General features: G+C 39.0%; 1 protein-coding gene across 1 annotated transcript in view; it reads right to left on the reverse strand.

Annotated features, from left to right (window-relative positions):
- Window positions 1-3,985: 3,985 nt before the first annotated feature.
- The window catches only part of cacna2d4a (calcium channel, voltage-dependent, alpha 2/delta subunit 4a), a 70,903-nt gene continuing 59,013 nt past the window's right edge, over window positions 3,986-15,875 (reverse strand). Inside the window, exons 28-40 of the mRNA XM_061074471.1 lie at window positions 14,218-14,279; window positions 10,255-10,269; window positions 9,717-9,761; window positions 9,230-9,292; window positions 8,649-8,719; window positions 7,652-7,727; window positions 7,503-7,555; window positions 6,607-6,662; window positions 6,184-6,204; window positions 5,566-5,686; window positions 4,662-4,777; window positions 4,291-4,373; window positions 3,986-4,078 (exon numbers count right to left, since the gene is read on the reverse strand). Of these exons, the coding sequence (XP_060930454.1) occupies window positions 3,986-4,078; window positions 4,291-4,373; window positions 4,662-4,777; window positions 5,566-5,686; window positions 6,184-6,204; window positions 6,607-6,662; window positions 7,503-7,555; window positions 7,652-7,727; window positions 8,649-8,719; window positions 9,230-9,292; window positions 9,717-9,761; window positions 10,255-10,269; window positions 14,218-14,279 (875 nt within the window). The remainder of the gene's footprint in view (window positions 4,079-4,290; window positions 4,374-4,661; window positions 4,778-5,565; window positions 5,687-6,183; window positions 6,205-6,606; window positions 6,663-7,502; window positions 7,556-7,651; window positions 7,728-8,648; window positions 8,720-9,229; window positions 9,293-9,716; window positions 9,762-10,254; window positions 10,270-14,217; window positions 14,280-15,875) is intronic.

Consider the following 15,875-nt stretch of genomic DNA (forward strand, 5'->3'; position numbering starts at 1 on the left):
CTTGTAAGGCGTCAGAAGCTAAGGTTGGAAACTACTGGGTTAATCTCTAACAATAGGTTTTTAAAGCATGTTAAATCCTCCAGGATCTAAAATCCAAAAATATAAAAGTAACATTTAAGTAAGGCTGTCAAATATATTTAGTAAAGTGGAATGGTTTTCTCTGAATTGTGTATCAAAAGCCGCATAAAATTACACAGACACACACACACAATCATTTGTCCATCTTCTTGGTGTGCTTAGTTTCTCATGAGCCTGAGCAGGCGGTGTGGCCTAGGTGGTGGAGCGGTCGTTCTATGACAAGAAGGTTGACAGTTTGAGCCCCGGTCTTCCCCATCAGCATGCTGAATTGTCCTTGACTCAGTTAGTATTTATATTATTATTTGTATTAAAATTGGCAGGATCTAAACCACCTTTTAATTGCACAATATCTTACACTATGTACATTTAAAAACAAAATGAAATAATTATAAATAAGAAAATAAAAAAAATAACAGAAAATAAATGAAAAGTACATTTTCACCACTTGCAATTTTGGTAAGAATTTGAGCATGTTAAAGCCTCAAAAAGCCAATTCAGTTGAAGAAAAATAATAATAATAATCCTTACAATTTAAATAGGGCCTCACTGTCTGTCAGTGCCTGTCAGTGCTTGGGCCCTAATAATAAAGGTTATGGATTGTTAGGAGCGATGTTTTGACTTACTCCATGTAAAAAGTACACATCTTTTGCTTCCCTGGTATCATTTATCCTCTGAATGTGATTTATTAAAAGATCGTTAAGGGAATGTCAAATAACAAGAAAACCTGAGTATGTTTTATTCTTATCATAGTCATTGTTATTGTTTATCATCACAAAAATAATTATTTTTGGACTAATGAATGAGCAATTTCTTCCAAGTCAACAACCCAAGGTCACTTTTTAGTTACAAACGTAAGCCAAGATCTACCACCCCGATATCTTCCGAAAACTTATAGTTATAAACAAAATCTCACTCGCTTTAGACCACTTTTAGCATAATGTCAAGAAGTTGTTCATTATCATAAATCGTGAACATTTGTCCTAAGCTACCTCCTGTTAAACCACCTTTTTTCTCTTGCTGACATTTAATTGTTTGTTTGGCATCCATGGACTTAATTGACAGATGGACTTATGTATTAAATATCTTCAAGCAAGTCCAAATATATAGTCCACCTCCCTTTGATTTATGATGCAACAACAGACACCAGAACATTAATAGTATAAAAAAACCATGAGGATAATTTTATTGGTCTTTGTACAAATAATGGCTTCAGTCGATCAAACCACAATGTGAACATATCAACCACACAATATTGTACAGTGAAGATTACCAACAAAAGTCAAATGAATGAGTCAAAGTTCTGTAATAATTCCAGCAAGAGAGAGAACAACGTGTAATGATGCACACACAAAACATGTATCTGAGTCTATTACTTAAACAGGCAAAGTCTGAGGCAATTCTGTCAACAGAATTAGTTCAACTCAACGGACATGCTTCGTACAATGATGGAAAAAATATGATAGAAAACAACAACAGGGACACTCACATCTCAAAGATGAAACGCTGAGACAAAACAGTCCAAAATATGAAACATACAAGCAGATGTGTACAAAAATACTGTGTGATTCATTTACATTGGAATTACACACAAATCAACATGAGATTTAAAAAGAATGAAGCCATGACCAAGTTTCTTCCATACGAACAACGCCGCTATTCAGAGGGAAAGTAACCTTTACTTTTCTAAATTGTTTTATGAAAGCAGATACATGAAGATGAGCCCTAAACAAATTAAAGTAAGTCTACAGAAAATGCATTGAAATTTAATTTCTTAAAAATGTATATCTCGGTAGAAGTGCAAATCATCATTTGTGGTAAGCACATGCAGATTGACATCATGTTTGTTCCTTTTTTAATACCCCCAACACATACACACGAAACACAAGTGATCCGAAAACATCTGGAACTTCAGGCTACAGTTGTGTGAACCATGCAGATTGTAGACATACACGCTGCCAGAGCTCAGGTTTCCACACGTCCAGACAAACATAGTTACAAAAGGTATCTGTACAAACACAAAGAAAGACACAGCTGATAAAGACAGAAAGACAGACAGACATTTAAAAAAAAGAAACAAATGTTTTTGGGGATGTGATCAAAGTATAAATTCAAAATGAGTTTCCCCCAAGGAGCTGACGACCCCCATTTTTATTATATTTGATCAGACTTTAGTATAAATCTAAATTCTATGCAACCATGACTTTTTCTCCCACATACGTCTGTAGCCCTTGTCTCTGTGGTTATTACTCATCATTAAAAGAGCAAAGTCTTCGAAGAAAGCATTGTGGCTGATAAATATTGGATGCATGTATTATTGGAGGTTTGCATGCTTGCAGCCGCATATATAATACAGGGTTTCCCCCAGTGCTGTATAGGCCTGGCGGGCCGCCAGGCCTTACTCCCCCCCCCGCCAGGCTAAGCGTCGCATGGTTTTTTTATTTAAAAAAAAAAAAAAAATCCGTCACTCGCGCACATCAACAACACTTCACTTCCTCATTGAGCCCCGATCACAGACATGGCCCCGATCCCCAAGCAACCATCCTATTGGTCCAAACAGTCACATGTCCCACCCAGACGCCTTCACTGACCCTCGGACAACAGAATGCTCCTTTAACACAGTGTTTTACTGAACATACGTCGCCTTCACTGATCCTCAGACATCAGAGCGCTCCTTCAAAACAGTGTTTTACTGAACATAAGTCAAAACCGAACATAAACATAAACCTAGTCCGTTACACGATTAGGCTGCAGCTATTTGGTTTTATTTATTTAAAAATAGGGTACTTCTTATTTCATACATTTTCCACAAATATGAGGAGGACTCAAATAGCACTACAAAGATCTGTGTTTAATTTATTTCAAAGTAGGCCGACACTTGCCTGTGTATTTTGTTTGTTTGTTATTTTGTTGCTTGTCTGTTTGAGTAGCTGGCTGAAAGCAAAGAAGTAGTACGCTTATCTTTTATTGGTAACCAAACTGTTACGGTTCATTGTTTCTGAAATAAGAGGCCTGACTGCTATGTTCACAGTAAACTTGAATTTTTTTTAATATTAAGTAGGGCTGCCACTAACGACTATTTTTCTATCGATTAATCTGACGACTATTTTATCGATTAATCTAAACGATTAATTTTCCTCCCAAAAAATCAAATTGACCATTTCAATTCAGTTAATTTTATTTTGATAACAACAAACTGTATGTCACCATATAATGCAGCACAAAACAAAATGTAAACAAAGGCTCAAATATTAAAGTGCAAAACTGTAGGTTTAAACTAGCAACTCCAACGTGATAAAAATAAATAAAAAAGAGGGCTTATAAGTTAAGTCAGCAGTGCAACTCAAAAAGATATCAAAGTATCTATTTAACCCCTTATCAAAATAAAAAAGTTAGGTGTGCATATTAAACAAAGTGCAACATGTTTAGAGTATAAGACTCAACACCCCCCCCCCCCCCCCCGCGGGTGCCTTCTAGCAGCCCTACCACCAGGCTTAGCAAGTTTTCTGGGGGAAACCCTGATATAATATGCATGTGTGCTTGCAACACACCATTCAGTGTGATAAGGGAAATGATAAACATATTTCTCCCCCTTGGATTATGTTATGCTGCATCTTGTGACTCATAAGCCTTTTGCATCAAAGCACGTCACAGCCACCACCTGCATCTCTTCAGTCCCTTTTCATTGTGAGATGCAAATTGGTGCGTGACCCACAAACGCTCACAATAACTTCGATGTCCATGTCCGCCAAGAGAGACGTGACTTGTTGTCTTCATGAGCAAATTGTCCATAATTAGGAACATTTAAAAAAAATCCACTTGAGGTGTCCAGTGTTTAAACACATGTCTTCATTTTTTCCAATCTCCCCCTTTCTGCGATAATGGATGAAACACCAAAGGTCGTCCATCGTCAAGAGACGATCGTGGAGAAGGAAAGACAGATAAAGAAGAGAGAGATTGAGACAGAAATGAAAGACGCTCGTCCGCAGTCGTTGGCATTCTCCTGCACAGACAAAAACATTTTAGTAAGACAAAGGAAGGAAATATATTTTATCATGTAAAAAAAAAAAATGCTGTGTCAAAACAATTGCATGTAAGTCTGAAAAAGTTTATTCTTTATTGAATAATTGAAATGACATCAACAATTTGTACAATGGCTGCAGATGAAGTTTAATTCCAGAGTTGAATTCATGATTGGACCAATGAGAAGCTGACCTGAGGATGGTAGGCGTGGCAGGACTCGGGCCGTCTGCGAATCTTCTGCGACCTCATCCTGTCGCACTTTACTGAGGCGTTATGTACAGCTGGGTCAAGGAACAACAACAAGAGCAGCAGGGGCTTCTAATGCATTCTCATTCAAACATTAACAACAACAACAACAACTATAAACTACATAGTTCACACACTCACCAGACACACAATTGGTACAACTAAAATCAATTCAGTGAGGCATCCTGTCCCTGATGCAACATCCTGCTTGTTGTCTGCACACTCTCCAGTGTGGGAGTTTGTAGCTACAGGGACTGGATTGAGAGAAGATAATTGATTGTGTTCATCAGTACATTCTGGTAACTTGAAAAGGATATATTTGACTTCCTGGGGCTCCATGGTGATGGGACTGTACTGTCTGGAGCAGTCACAGTCTGCTTGAACCACCAGCATCAGGAGGTTGCTGTCTGGTATCTGGTGCACCACAAACATCCTGGGACACACAAACATGGAGAGATGGATGTGAAAGTGTGACACACAAACACAGACAGGAAACCTCCCAGTGTGGGGCACCAGCACGGGAGGATACAAAGTTTGCAGTCAAGACAACAAAATAAAAATATAAATAAACAACAACAAAAAAGAAATATATTCACACATTTATTTATGGGTCATACATTTGTAGATAATACTGTCTGGATCTAGTTGAGAACAGGATGTGTTAAACCTCTGTTGGCCTCACGGGGGCGCTACCACTCAATCTATGAGAACAAACCTGTTGAAACAACACAAACTAACCAGACAACCTCAGTGTTTCTTTCCATGTTTCTGTGTTTCTCGCTCTCTTTCACCAAAGTATATACAAACACACTCAGTAATGATTCTCTCTCTTTCACCCCTTCCACTTTTGTTTTCCTCCCACTGTTTTTCAATCTCTTTTTTTGTCACCCACTGCTCCCCCATCTCTCCCTTCTCGCCTCTGTACTTTCTCTCAGTTTTCCAGTCTCCCTCTCACCCTCCATACGGCTCTTGGTCTTTCTATAACCTTGTCCCCCCTGATCTAATTCTGTTCCTCTCCACTTATTTTCCTGTACTTGATACTCTTGCATAAACAGACTCCGCTCTTAGTATGCAGAGCAGAGCAAAGCCGTAGAAAATGGAATTTCGAGGGACAATTTAATATGGATGATCTGGGGCTTAGAGAGGAGCGCATAGTTGATTTGTGTGTATGTGTATGTGTGTGTGTGTGTGTGTGTGTGTGTGTGTGTAGTGTGTGCTTACTTTTGGCAGCGTCCACACTTAATAATGCTGTTGGTCTCTTTGACTGACGGCTCATAAACGAAGCTGGGGTACTCGGTTTCACACGGCTGCAGGATGTCCCCTTTTTTCTTATGAGCCGAGGCTAACAGAGAGATGGACAAGGGTTAGGTCTCAAGGTTTGAAATATGGATGAATGTGTGTGGCAGTGTGTGTGTGTGGCAGTGTGTGGCAGTGTGTGGCAGTGTGTGTGTGTGTGTTTGACATTTTGCTGGTGACTGACAGACAAGCAGGGCTGCTATTTAAATCATTGTTAGTCTCAGAGGAGCTCTCGCTTCGCTGTTTACTCCAAACAAAATTGAATAAGGTGCCCTTCGTACAGACAAAATCAGTTGTTTGAAAGCTGAAAGGAGAAACATAATGGCTTGTCCAAATTTCCGGTCTGGTTGTGATCTATTTTTCATTTATTTGACTTTTTTAGAAACCACCCTGCGCTTAGTTCTTATTTTAAAGACTTTCTGCTTGTTCCCAGACAAAGGCAATTTTTTTTGTGAAGAATACAACAAAGACTACACTGTACATAAAACACAAAATGCAAAACACTCTGATTCTCATTATAAACACTACAACGCAGATACTCACACACGCTGAAAGAAGACTTCGCTGAATGGAGGGATGATGATGGTGATGATTGGAGGAGCAGATGATTGACAGTGTTTGATGAGGTGGGTGAATGTGTGATCGATGGAGAGACAGACACAGATGAGTGGTGAGGGGATGACAGGACACTATGACCTTCTGACTGATGATCAATACTGATCAATCTAAATACTCTTAACTCTCATGCAATCGAACTGACACAACATACATGTCTGTCATGGCTGCAACATGTTTGTGGGGACTGTCCACAGAGAGTGGTGATTATGTTATTTGTTCAGATTAGATTTATGTTAATATCTAAATATAATTTGGGATATATTTTTAGAGTTCATTCAGGCCAATTCAAAACCAACCAAAATAGCCCTGGACTTCTGAAGGTTAAAATCAATGTAGATATAAACTCACCATCAGCAAAATGCTCCGTGTGCCAGAAGCCACAGATATTAAACTCCAGGAGGAACCTTGTGAAGGAGAGAGGAGAAAGAGGAGAGTGGACAAAGAGAGGGAGTCAATTAGGCAGCCTTCATTATGGGCCCAAGCAGATTGCAAGCAGATTGCATGCAGCTTTCGCAAACTGGGCCAGGACCCAAAGTTGTGCCGTGGGAATATTAAAATGGGTCCCCATTCAGCAGTAATTGGAAGCTTTGTCTTAACTGGATAACTCCCCTTGTTGTTTTTAATGAAGATGCTGGAAGAATCACGTGACTTCAGCCTCACCAAGTCACAGCAGTAAAAACTCAGGTTGCTCTTCTAAATAAGTAGGTGCCCCGTTTCTTATCCTTCAGTTGCTATTACTTAAAGGGAGTAGTGAGATATTTTGCGAAGTACATTTAATTGCTTTGTTGCCCAGAGATTTATACAGTTGATATAAAGATACTGTCAGCAGCACGGACGGATGTTATATCAATGTGTTTGTACAGAGGCTATGTGTTGTGAAGCTATTTCTTCACCAGGCATAGTTACTATTTGGAGTCAGAGTCGGACAGAGGCAAGTTAGGGCTCGCTGTTTCCGTCTGTCCTAGGTAATTGATCTATTCCTGTAATATTTCTGACCACTGAAGTAAATAGGTACTTTGTTTTACAAAGATGGTGTAATAACCTATAAATATATGTTACATCTCTTTATCCGTCAATATATATCAAAAATGAATTTCACTGTTGGTTGGTGTTGTCTGTATAATATAACAGTGCTGCCAACCAAGAAGCATTCTTTCCATTACTCTGACAGAAAACATGAACAGATATCCACTTTATGTTTCGATTGGGGGCAGCCATTTCTGGTTGCCCCTAGCAACACTTACAGAAGGAAGTTGGAGAGGAGCCACTTGAGTGCTGACGTCAAACCATAGAACGGCTGGAGACAGAGATGGATGGACTATGGTTACTGCAGAGTTCCGTGGAGCTTTTACGGAAAATATTACCATATACAGAATTATTTTGTTGTACATACACTGAGAAGTGGACGAGCGCTGTTGACAGAATGCAAGTTCATCTTACACATTGCCTGGTAGTCGAACAAGGACACCCTGAGGAAACACACACAAAAGCGAATGGTGTTGCTGTATCTGTCTGACATTGATTTCTTGATGCCTCCCTCTCCAGACCATTACACTCAGCGCTTGGTGGCTCAGCTCAACCTTTGTAAAAACCCAGATTCACTTAGAAAAAAAATAAAACCATCTCCATGCTGAAATTAGTTCCCCTATTTGTTTCGGTGTTTCGATTTATTCTTGTTTTTCCTTCACAGGTGAGTATTTTTTGTTCTGATGCAGGAAGGAGAACAAGTACACATAAATAAACACGCACAGCTTTGCAGACGTATGCACGTACACAACAAACGCTAACATACACGCAGCCATTGAAGTTCATGCATGCTCAGAACCAGTTATGTAATATCCTGTGACAAATGAAGCATGACGAAATCTTTTAGCTGTTTAAAAATAGCTCATCACTCATGTGATTTCAAACATAAAAGACGGGTAAAAAGAAAAGTCTGACGGAAAAGAAATCCAGAGCAGCTAAAGAAGCTTGAAGGGCAGTGAACGGGGAAAGAAAGGATATCTACACCACAAACACCAAGATGGAGGAATGAACTGCCAGCGAACGTTTATGTTCGCTGATATGAGAACTTTCATTTGACAGATTTTTTGAATGGAAAAAAGTTACGTTTATTTTCATACTTCCATTTTTTTGTATTTTTGGTTGTTTTTCCTTTTTATTTATTCATTCCTATTATTACTGTCCACATGAGCGATTTAATTTAAATACATGGTATTATAAGTATGAGACACAGCTCAGCTTTAGCCACAGATGTTTGGGCTTTTACAGGACAAGGCAATTCTCTGTTCTTACAGGTAACAGACAGGCAAGACAGACAAACAGACAGGTGCACAAACAGACCCTCAGCTATCTTCTAAACTAGCCGGTCAGGTGAGGACAGGTATTACCTTTTGAACATGCCCATTCTGATAAGTGTGGTCATCACTGATCCATCAACCTCACCAAAGAACCTCCCAGCCTATCAGGAGAGAAGCCAGATAAACAGGGAAACAAACCAAGTGGTTGAATTTTTCCTGTGATGATAAATTGACAGAGGGAATATCAACTGCTGTTTTTAGTGTTCATCTCGCCCACTTTTGAACAATTTTAAAATTAATTTCTCTAATTTTGTTAAAAACACAGAGCAAGGGGCACAACCATAATTTACTTCAGTTTATGTTGTCCAATTGTGAATTCCCCAACAATGTACATTAGGTTGAAATCAATCTCAGGCCCATTGGTTATTGTCTGAAGACGAATTAGCCTCTGGGGGCAACAGCCAATATTTTGTGGCTTCCGACAGTGTATATTTGGGCCAAGCCTCCGTCTTCTGTTCGCCGCACACTGTTTACAGTGTAAACAATTATTTGCATAATTCTACAAACTAACAAACACAGACAAAAACATAATCTCCTTGGCGGAGGAGTGAGTGTCCTTCCAGCTCTAGAAAGACATGAATGTACGCGGGTGTGTTTGTGTGTAAACTCACATCATTACGCTGTTTAGAAATGATGACAAAGCCATTATTGTCAATCAGGTAACAGTCGATATCCTGAGATGAGAAAAGAGACAGAGACAGATGAAGTGAAAGATCTGTGTCCAACACCAATAGAAGAGAAATAAAAGGAAGAAGAAAGAAGTCTGATAATTCCCACCATTCATAGTCATAGTTACACAAAGATACATAAATTCCTCTGAAAAAGATGAAAACGTTTTTTAAAAAACTTGTATTTAAAACCAGACATGGAAATCTACAGGGTTCTTCCCTGGCCCAGCACACCCCATCCCTCCAACGGGTTTAATGCAAATCGGTTGTACAGTACTTATGTGAAAATATAACCTCCTTGGCAGAGGTAATAAGCACAATCATTCATATGAATATTACACAGTTAGATAATATTTACTGCTTCATGAGAGCGGCTTTAATACCCAGATATTACAGCAGCCATAAATGTGCTCTGACTTGATATACTCACAAAGCTGCCACACCGAAGAGGACATTTCCCTTCTATGTCAGAGCACTAGAGGACGAACAGACAACAAGAAAAGAACGTGTTTGCGATGTGTTTAACCTTTTACCTATTCAGGTTTTTACTGACAAACAGAGGTGGAAGCGACTGTGGGGGGTGATGGGTGTTATTATCTGGGAGGCCATGTTTGTGTAAGTGAGGAAATGATTTGAACACATGCTCTGTCTGCGTTTGACTGTGGAGGTGTTGGGGCTTGAACATGCGTCACTTCTCACAAATGAGGAAAACTCGGTGTGTTAGTTTGAAGGCATTGATTTGCGTGTGATATGTCTACCTGAGGCGGGAACGTGTTGGATTTTGTTAGCAAGTTTGTGTTAGATTTCTGCATGTACGTGACTGTGTGCGTATGTGTGATGTGTTTTAACTGGGGTGTGAATCCGACTTCACGGAGCTCAGTTGCTACTAAAAATGTTATATTTGGTTCTGCGCTAAAAGTTGAGTGCTGCTTTGAAAAGAATGGAGAGAGGGAAAACTGCATACTTACATCTGTGTCATTTGGCTGAGAGGAGGCGAAGAGAGAAACAAAGAGACAACACAAGAGAATGAAAACAGAGAGAAATGTTACTTCAGTTTATGATATGAGTCGATGCACTGACTGCACAAGTCTTCATTCTGACACCTTTGCTTTGCTGGAGACAAAGCTATTCATCTTCTCAGAGAACGTGATTCCAATACGAATGAAAACCTGCAGATGTTGTTCTTTTTTTATGAATAAAGATTTCCATTGTGGTTTTTAACAGTCAAAAACCAAGACTGTATCCTTTTTCCTCGGCTCTTTTACTCGTCCTTTATAAATATAATTGCACTTTACTCCATCACCACTATCTACAAAGGTTCAGCTGTTCATCAGTGCACTGGTCACGAGTCAAGGTGTCAATAGATCTCCTCTTGACATCATGGTCATATCTTATGTCTACAGGTCATGTGGATGATGCTCGATACGGACCATATGTCTTTGGAATCGTGGTCAGGCTATATAGAGCATGTCAACGTGTGAATGAGACGATCTATCATCCTTTTCAATCCTATTACAGCTAAGTGTCCGTCTTTCCCTCTGCTTCCCATCACTGCCTCCTGAAATAAACAGTTCAGTGAGAGCAATGACAGAAATGACCTTACGGACAAATGGCATATTTTCTGGAAGATTCACAGTAAGCGGGAGGGTGGGTCAGTGACGTTTTTATCACATGACAGACGTGTTTCGAGAGCTTTTAGTGATAAGGACCAAAGCTGGAAAAAATGTCCATGTCTCAAAACATCCTGTTTTTTCATCAGTTTAAAGTTTGTGCTGAAAGTGGCACTAGAGGAAATGTCTTTGTCTTTTATCTTCTTGGGAGTATTTATTTGTTCAGCAATTATACTGGAACACGTCCAATTAGATTATTATCATTATTGTTTTTGTGTGAATATGCACAGTGAATTAAATGGAAAAATGCCTCTTATATAACACAATACCAGTGTATAAATGGAACATTTTAATTTGGTGGTTGCTCTGGAGAACACTCAGGTAATCATCAATCATCAATCAATCATCAATCTCAGGTGATTGCCATTTCCATTCCCAATCCAGTTGAAAAATTTCTTTTACACATATATTATTTTCACTTTCTCCAATGTCAGATTTATTAGTGGAAGCAGCACACGAGGGGCCCTTCTCTCAGAACCAGTGTTGGAAAATGTGTCTGGTCTGTGAGCTCCAGAGGAGTCAAGCTGATGGCGAGAGCATTAATTATCACTCACACCCTGAACCTCAATGGAACTGATTCTTTCTGCAACTGATGATCCCACCGTCTGCTCACAGCCTCACACACACACACAGAACACACATATACACATTCTGAAGATAACAAAGTACATGCAGTTAAAACGTTTTGAAGAAATATTTTTAAGGCACCCTAAACCTTGTTTGAAGAATACTAAAAATTATATAATGTTTCTGTTATTGCACTAATAAACCTTACTGTTGATTTCATATTTCAAAGGTTGTGGTTTAGGTCTATGACAAACACAGAGTTATCAAACGTGGAGTTAGAGACAAAGGAAAAGCAGCTGAGTCTTCTCCGGGAGATAAAGAGTGTGTCAAGATGTGAAGAGTGAAAAATCTTTGATCTTTTGCTTCCCATTAGTCTCACTACATCTCCAATCACTGACAGTATGTATCAGCAAAAGGACTGTGAGAAACATATGAGGCATCACAGTCCATAATTCCGCATGTATACGTTATATCTTTTAATCCAATGTTGTGGGATTTCAGATTTAACTAACGCCATACGACATAATGTGTCACAGAGCAGACTTTGCTGCGCTTGGATGCCAGAACATTTTCCTGTTAACATTCTGACTGGTTACCATTAGATGTAGGCTCATATTTTATTCCTCCCCTCACTAATTCATAATTCAACTACTAATAACATCTTATTTTAAGGTAGTCAACCTAATACTGTAGCTACAAAGTCAGATGTGACTTCTACGGCTTATGTAACTCCTTCACTGAGCTCTGCCGACTACAGTATGTGTGCGAGGTTCAAAAGGAGGAAGCTAATTTTGATGTTCTTAGTCATTTAGGATTCAAATATGTTCCTCACAAACATGTTATGATGGAGGAGAGTGAAAATCATAGCAAAAACGCATTATTCTTGTATGCATGAACAGTGCATAAACAATCATTTTAAGGACTTGTAAAGCCTTTTCTGCAACACAAATGATCTGCAGCAGATCTGCAGGATTTATCTCATTCAAATAAATCAAAATAGAAAGATTAAACTTAAGGTAAGACATATATGTATTTTAATACTGCATTCATAAAAAAAAATTAATAGTAACTATATGATATGTTTCTGAACCCATTTTTTTAGCTTGATGGTTGTGGCTTCAATTGTACATCCTCTTGGATACAGGTATTAAGTTCAGAATTTACAGTATGTATAGTATCGTCACTCTCAAGTGAGCTGAACCCTCAAAATAGACAGAAGATTTCATGCACACACACATGAACACACACAGCTCCTAATGTCACTGCATGCACACACCAACCATACGAAATAAAGCTACCTGACAGTGACTATATGACAGGACGATAATAGGATTACGTAAGCTAACAGAGCAGAAGAGGAAGGGTTGAGGAGAGGAGGTGAGTAGGGAAGACGGGGTTGTAGGAGCTGAGAACAGTAGGAAAACTGTGGAGAGTAAAACAAAGGTAATGGGGGAAAGAATTAGGAGGGAGGAGCGGAGTAAATTGTTAATCTAGACGGGAGGGAGGAGTCGATGGTGCACACAGTAAATGGCAATGAGAAAGACTTTGTATTCAGCATTAATCTGATGGTTAACAATTGCAGACGATGCTAATGAGCTCTTAGTGGATGAATATGGACGTAACAGCACGCTCGTGCACAGATGGTTATGCATACGGTTCCTGTCAACATGACAGACACATACACAGCACTCTATTATTCACACCTTCACCAACACACATAAATATACACAAACACATTTGGGAGCTGCTCAGCCTCGTGGTTGCGGCTATCCATCATTTAATGGCCAGCCAGCAGCCTTAATGCACTTTTAACTGCTGTCATTTACAGCCACAGGAGCAGAGGAGGACAACAGCAGAGCTATCAATCACCCGCTGTGGCAAAGGTGTTACGGCAAATTAAGCAAATGTTCTCTTGAAGGTGTTCGAAGACCACAAAGGAGATTCAACTCGAAAACCATAGCACTGATCGTTTTTCTCTTAGTGGCACATAAAATGTCCACGGGAAACAATGACATGTCATTTTTCAGAATAATGTTTTGGGCAGGGTATGCAGTCTATTAATGGCGGGAGCGGTGATTGGGAAAACACTGCATTAAGCTTGAATTCAACAAAGTTTAAATGTAGTAATTACAACTTGATGGAGCAGGAAGGAAACTATGATCATCCTTGTCATGAGTAATATGTATTGTCACAGTGAGCTGATGGCTTTACGGCATACTACTGAATGTAGGATTGTATCTTTTGTACAAGATATTGAAGAGCTTTTAAAGGGGCCAGGAAAACCGTTACAAGTAGAAAAATAAAAGCAATTATATGATATACAACACAATTAACCTGTTTTATCGAGGGAATTGAAATAAATAAGAAAACATAAATCTATTGTGGAAAAATTTGAAGATATAACGCAATAATTAGAGGGTTTAATTCCAGTGCTTCCTCATTCGTGAGTTTAAAATCGTCAGTACAGCTAAATGCCACTATTTATGAATTCAAAAGTTGTAAATAATTGACAATTGAGCTAAATGTCAGCTGTTATATTAAACGGTTGTTTTGTCTTTGCTCATCCTATTTGCAGCAGCACAATTTTTACTGACAAATCGAATATGAGGGATTCATTCAGTCCAATGCCCACAACATGAAGTTCTGTCTCTGTAAAAGGATAAATGTGTTATGTTGATGCCTGTAAGTATTTACCTGGGACGTAATGGACCAGAATCTGGACTCAAACGCGTCAAGAGTCATCTGGACACCGATGGCTGCAGAGAGAGAGGGGGGGAGAGGGCGAAAGAGAGGGCGAAAGAGAGAGAGAGAGGTCAATTAGGTGCAACGAAATGAACCTGAACATAAAAAATGAATGAGTAAATGGATAAGGTAGAAGCCAGAACAACCAGGGGGAAGAGTAAGGTAGGTGGAATAAAAAGAACATGAACATGAGGAGGGTAAGTGAGGACAGGAAAAATAAATAGAGGATGACATTTGTGCTTAAAGGCAAATCATCCAAATTGTTTAATGTTAATAGTTCAGTCAAATGTAGCTGAACGCTCAAAAAAGCTGTTAAGGAAAGAAAACATTTGGAGCAAAACAACACTAATAAACATTTACTGTAGTACCAGTGATAACATTAGTAGGACTAATTATTATTTACTGTATAAGTATTATCAACAACAGTCTTCAAAGACGCCACTTCTGGGAGAAAATATTCACAGTTTAAATACTGGTTTCAATGATCGGTTGATAGAAGTAATGGCTGTAGAAGGAGTAGCAGACTATAAACGGTGAGAGAAACTTTAATTCCAGCATTTTAAAAGAAAGAACATGAATGAGCCGATTAATGTCCCAGGGTGAGAGACGATATCTCTCTCTTAGCTCTCAGGCTGGAGGAGCAGAAGAGGGTCGACTGTACAGATCAGCTCTGCCTTCACAAGTCAAATTATGAAAATCCTTCTACAGTAACTGACCTTCTGAGCCTCCGCACCGCTGTGTGAACCGACTATTCTTAGATAGTGTGTGTGTGTGTATTCATGTGTCAATGTGTGTGGGTCCCACCTCTCCATTTCAAAACTTTAAGCCTAGAATTAGAGTGTGTTTTGTATATATTTAAAATGTACGCATGTACACACTCGGCGGAGCAATTGCTTGTGTCAGCTTAGGGCTGCATGTCCATCAGCATTTCAGTTCGCCTCGTAATGCAAAAAGAAACGGTAATTGCATAAGTTCTCGGAGCACACTAACTATATACGCCCACACCGACAAAAAATACACACACACACTGCGAGGGAAGATATGACACTTCATATTACAATCAAAGATTTAGCCTTTTTCTCCCAGCTTGCTTTTTACAGTCACTCAGGGAAAGCCTCACAATACACAGAGCATAAACACACACACACACACACACACTTACACACACCATCATGTACTGTAATAATACAGTAGAATAATTACTATAATGGAGTCAGGTTGCAAAAGGCTTTATTAAGAGTGGGATTAGATTATGGGTGGGTAATTGAGTTTGGTCTGGTTTCATGGTGGAAGGGGAAGAGTGAGGGATATTGGAAGAGGAAGTGAAAAAGAGAGAGCAGAGGGAATGGGATGGACACCCGCTTGTTAGGGTTAAGATATTTAGGGTTGGAATAAATTCATAGTTCTATTTATCAGACCAAAAACAAGAGATAAAAGTCAAACCATTTTGGAAATACGGAGGTCATGATTTAAAAACTATAAATTAATAATTCTAAAATGTTTTATTTCCTAACTGAACATTTTCAATATTGTCTTCTAGAAATATCCTCACTACACCATGGATGATAAAAAATTGTAATTAATTATTATTTGGTTTTTAAGACTTAAGT

This window comes from Limanda limanda, chromosome 1 (assembly GCF_963576545.1).
Source record: "Limanda limanda chromosome 1, fLimLim1.1, whole genome shotgun sequence".
Taxonomy (NCBI): domain Eukaryota; kingdom Metazoa; phylum Chordata; class Actinopteri; order Pleuronectiformes; family Pleuronectidae; genus Limanda; species Limanda limanda.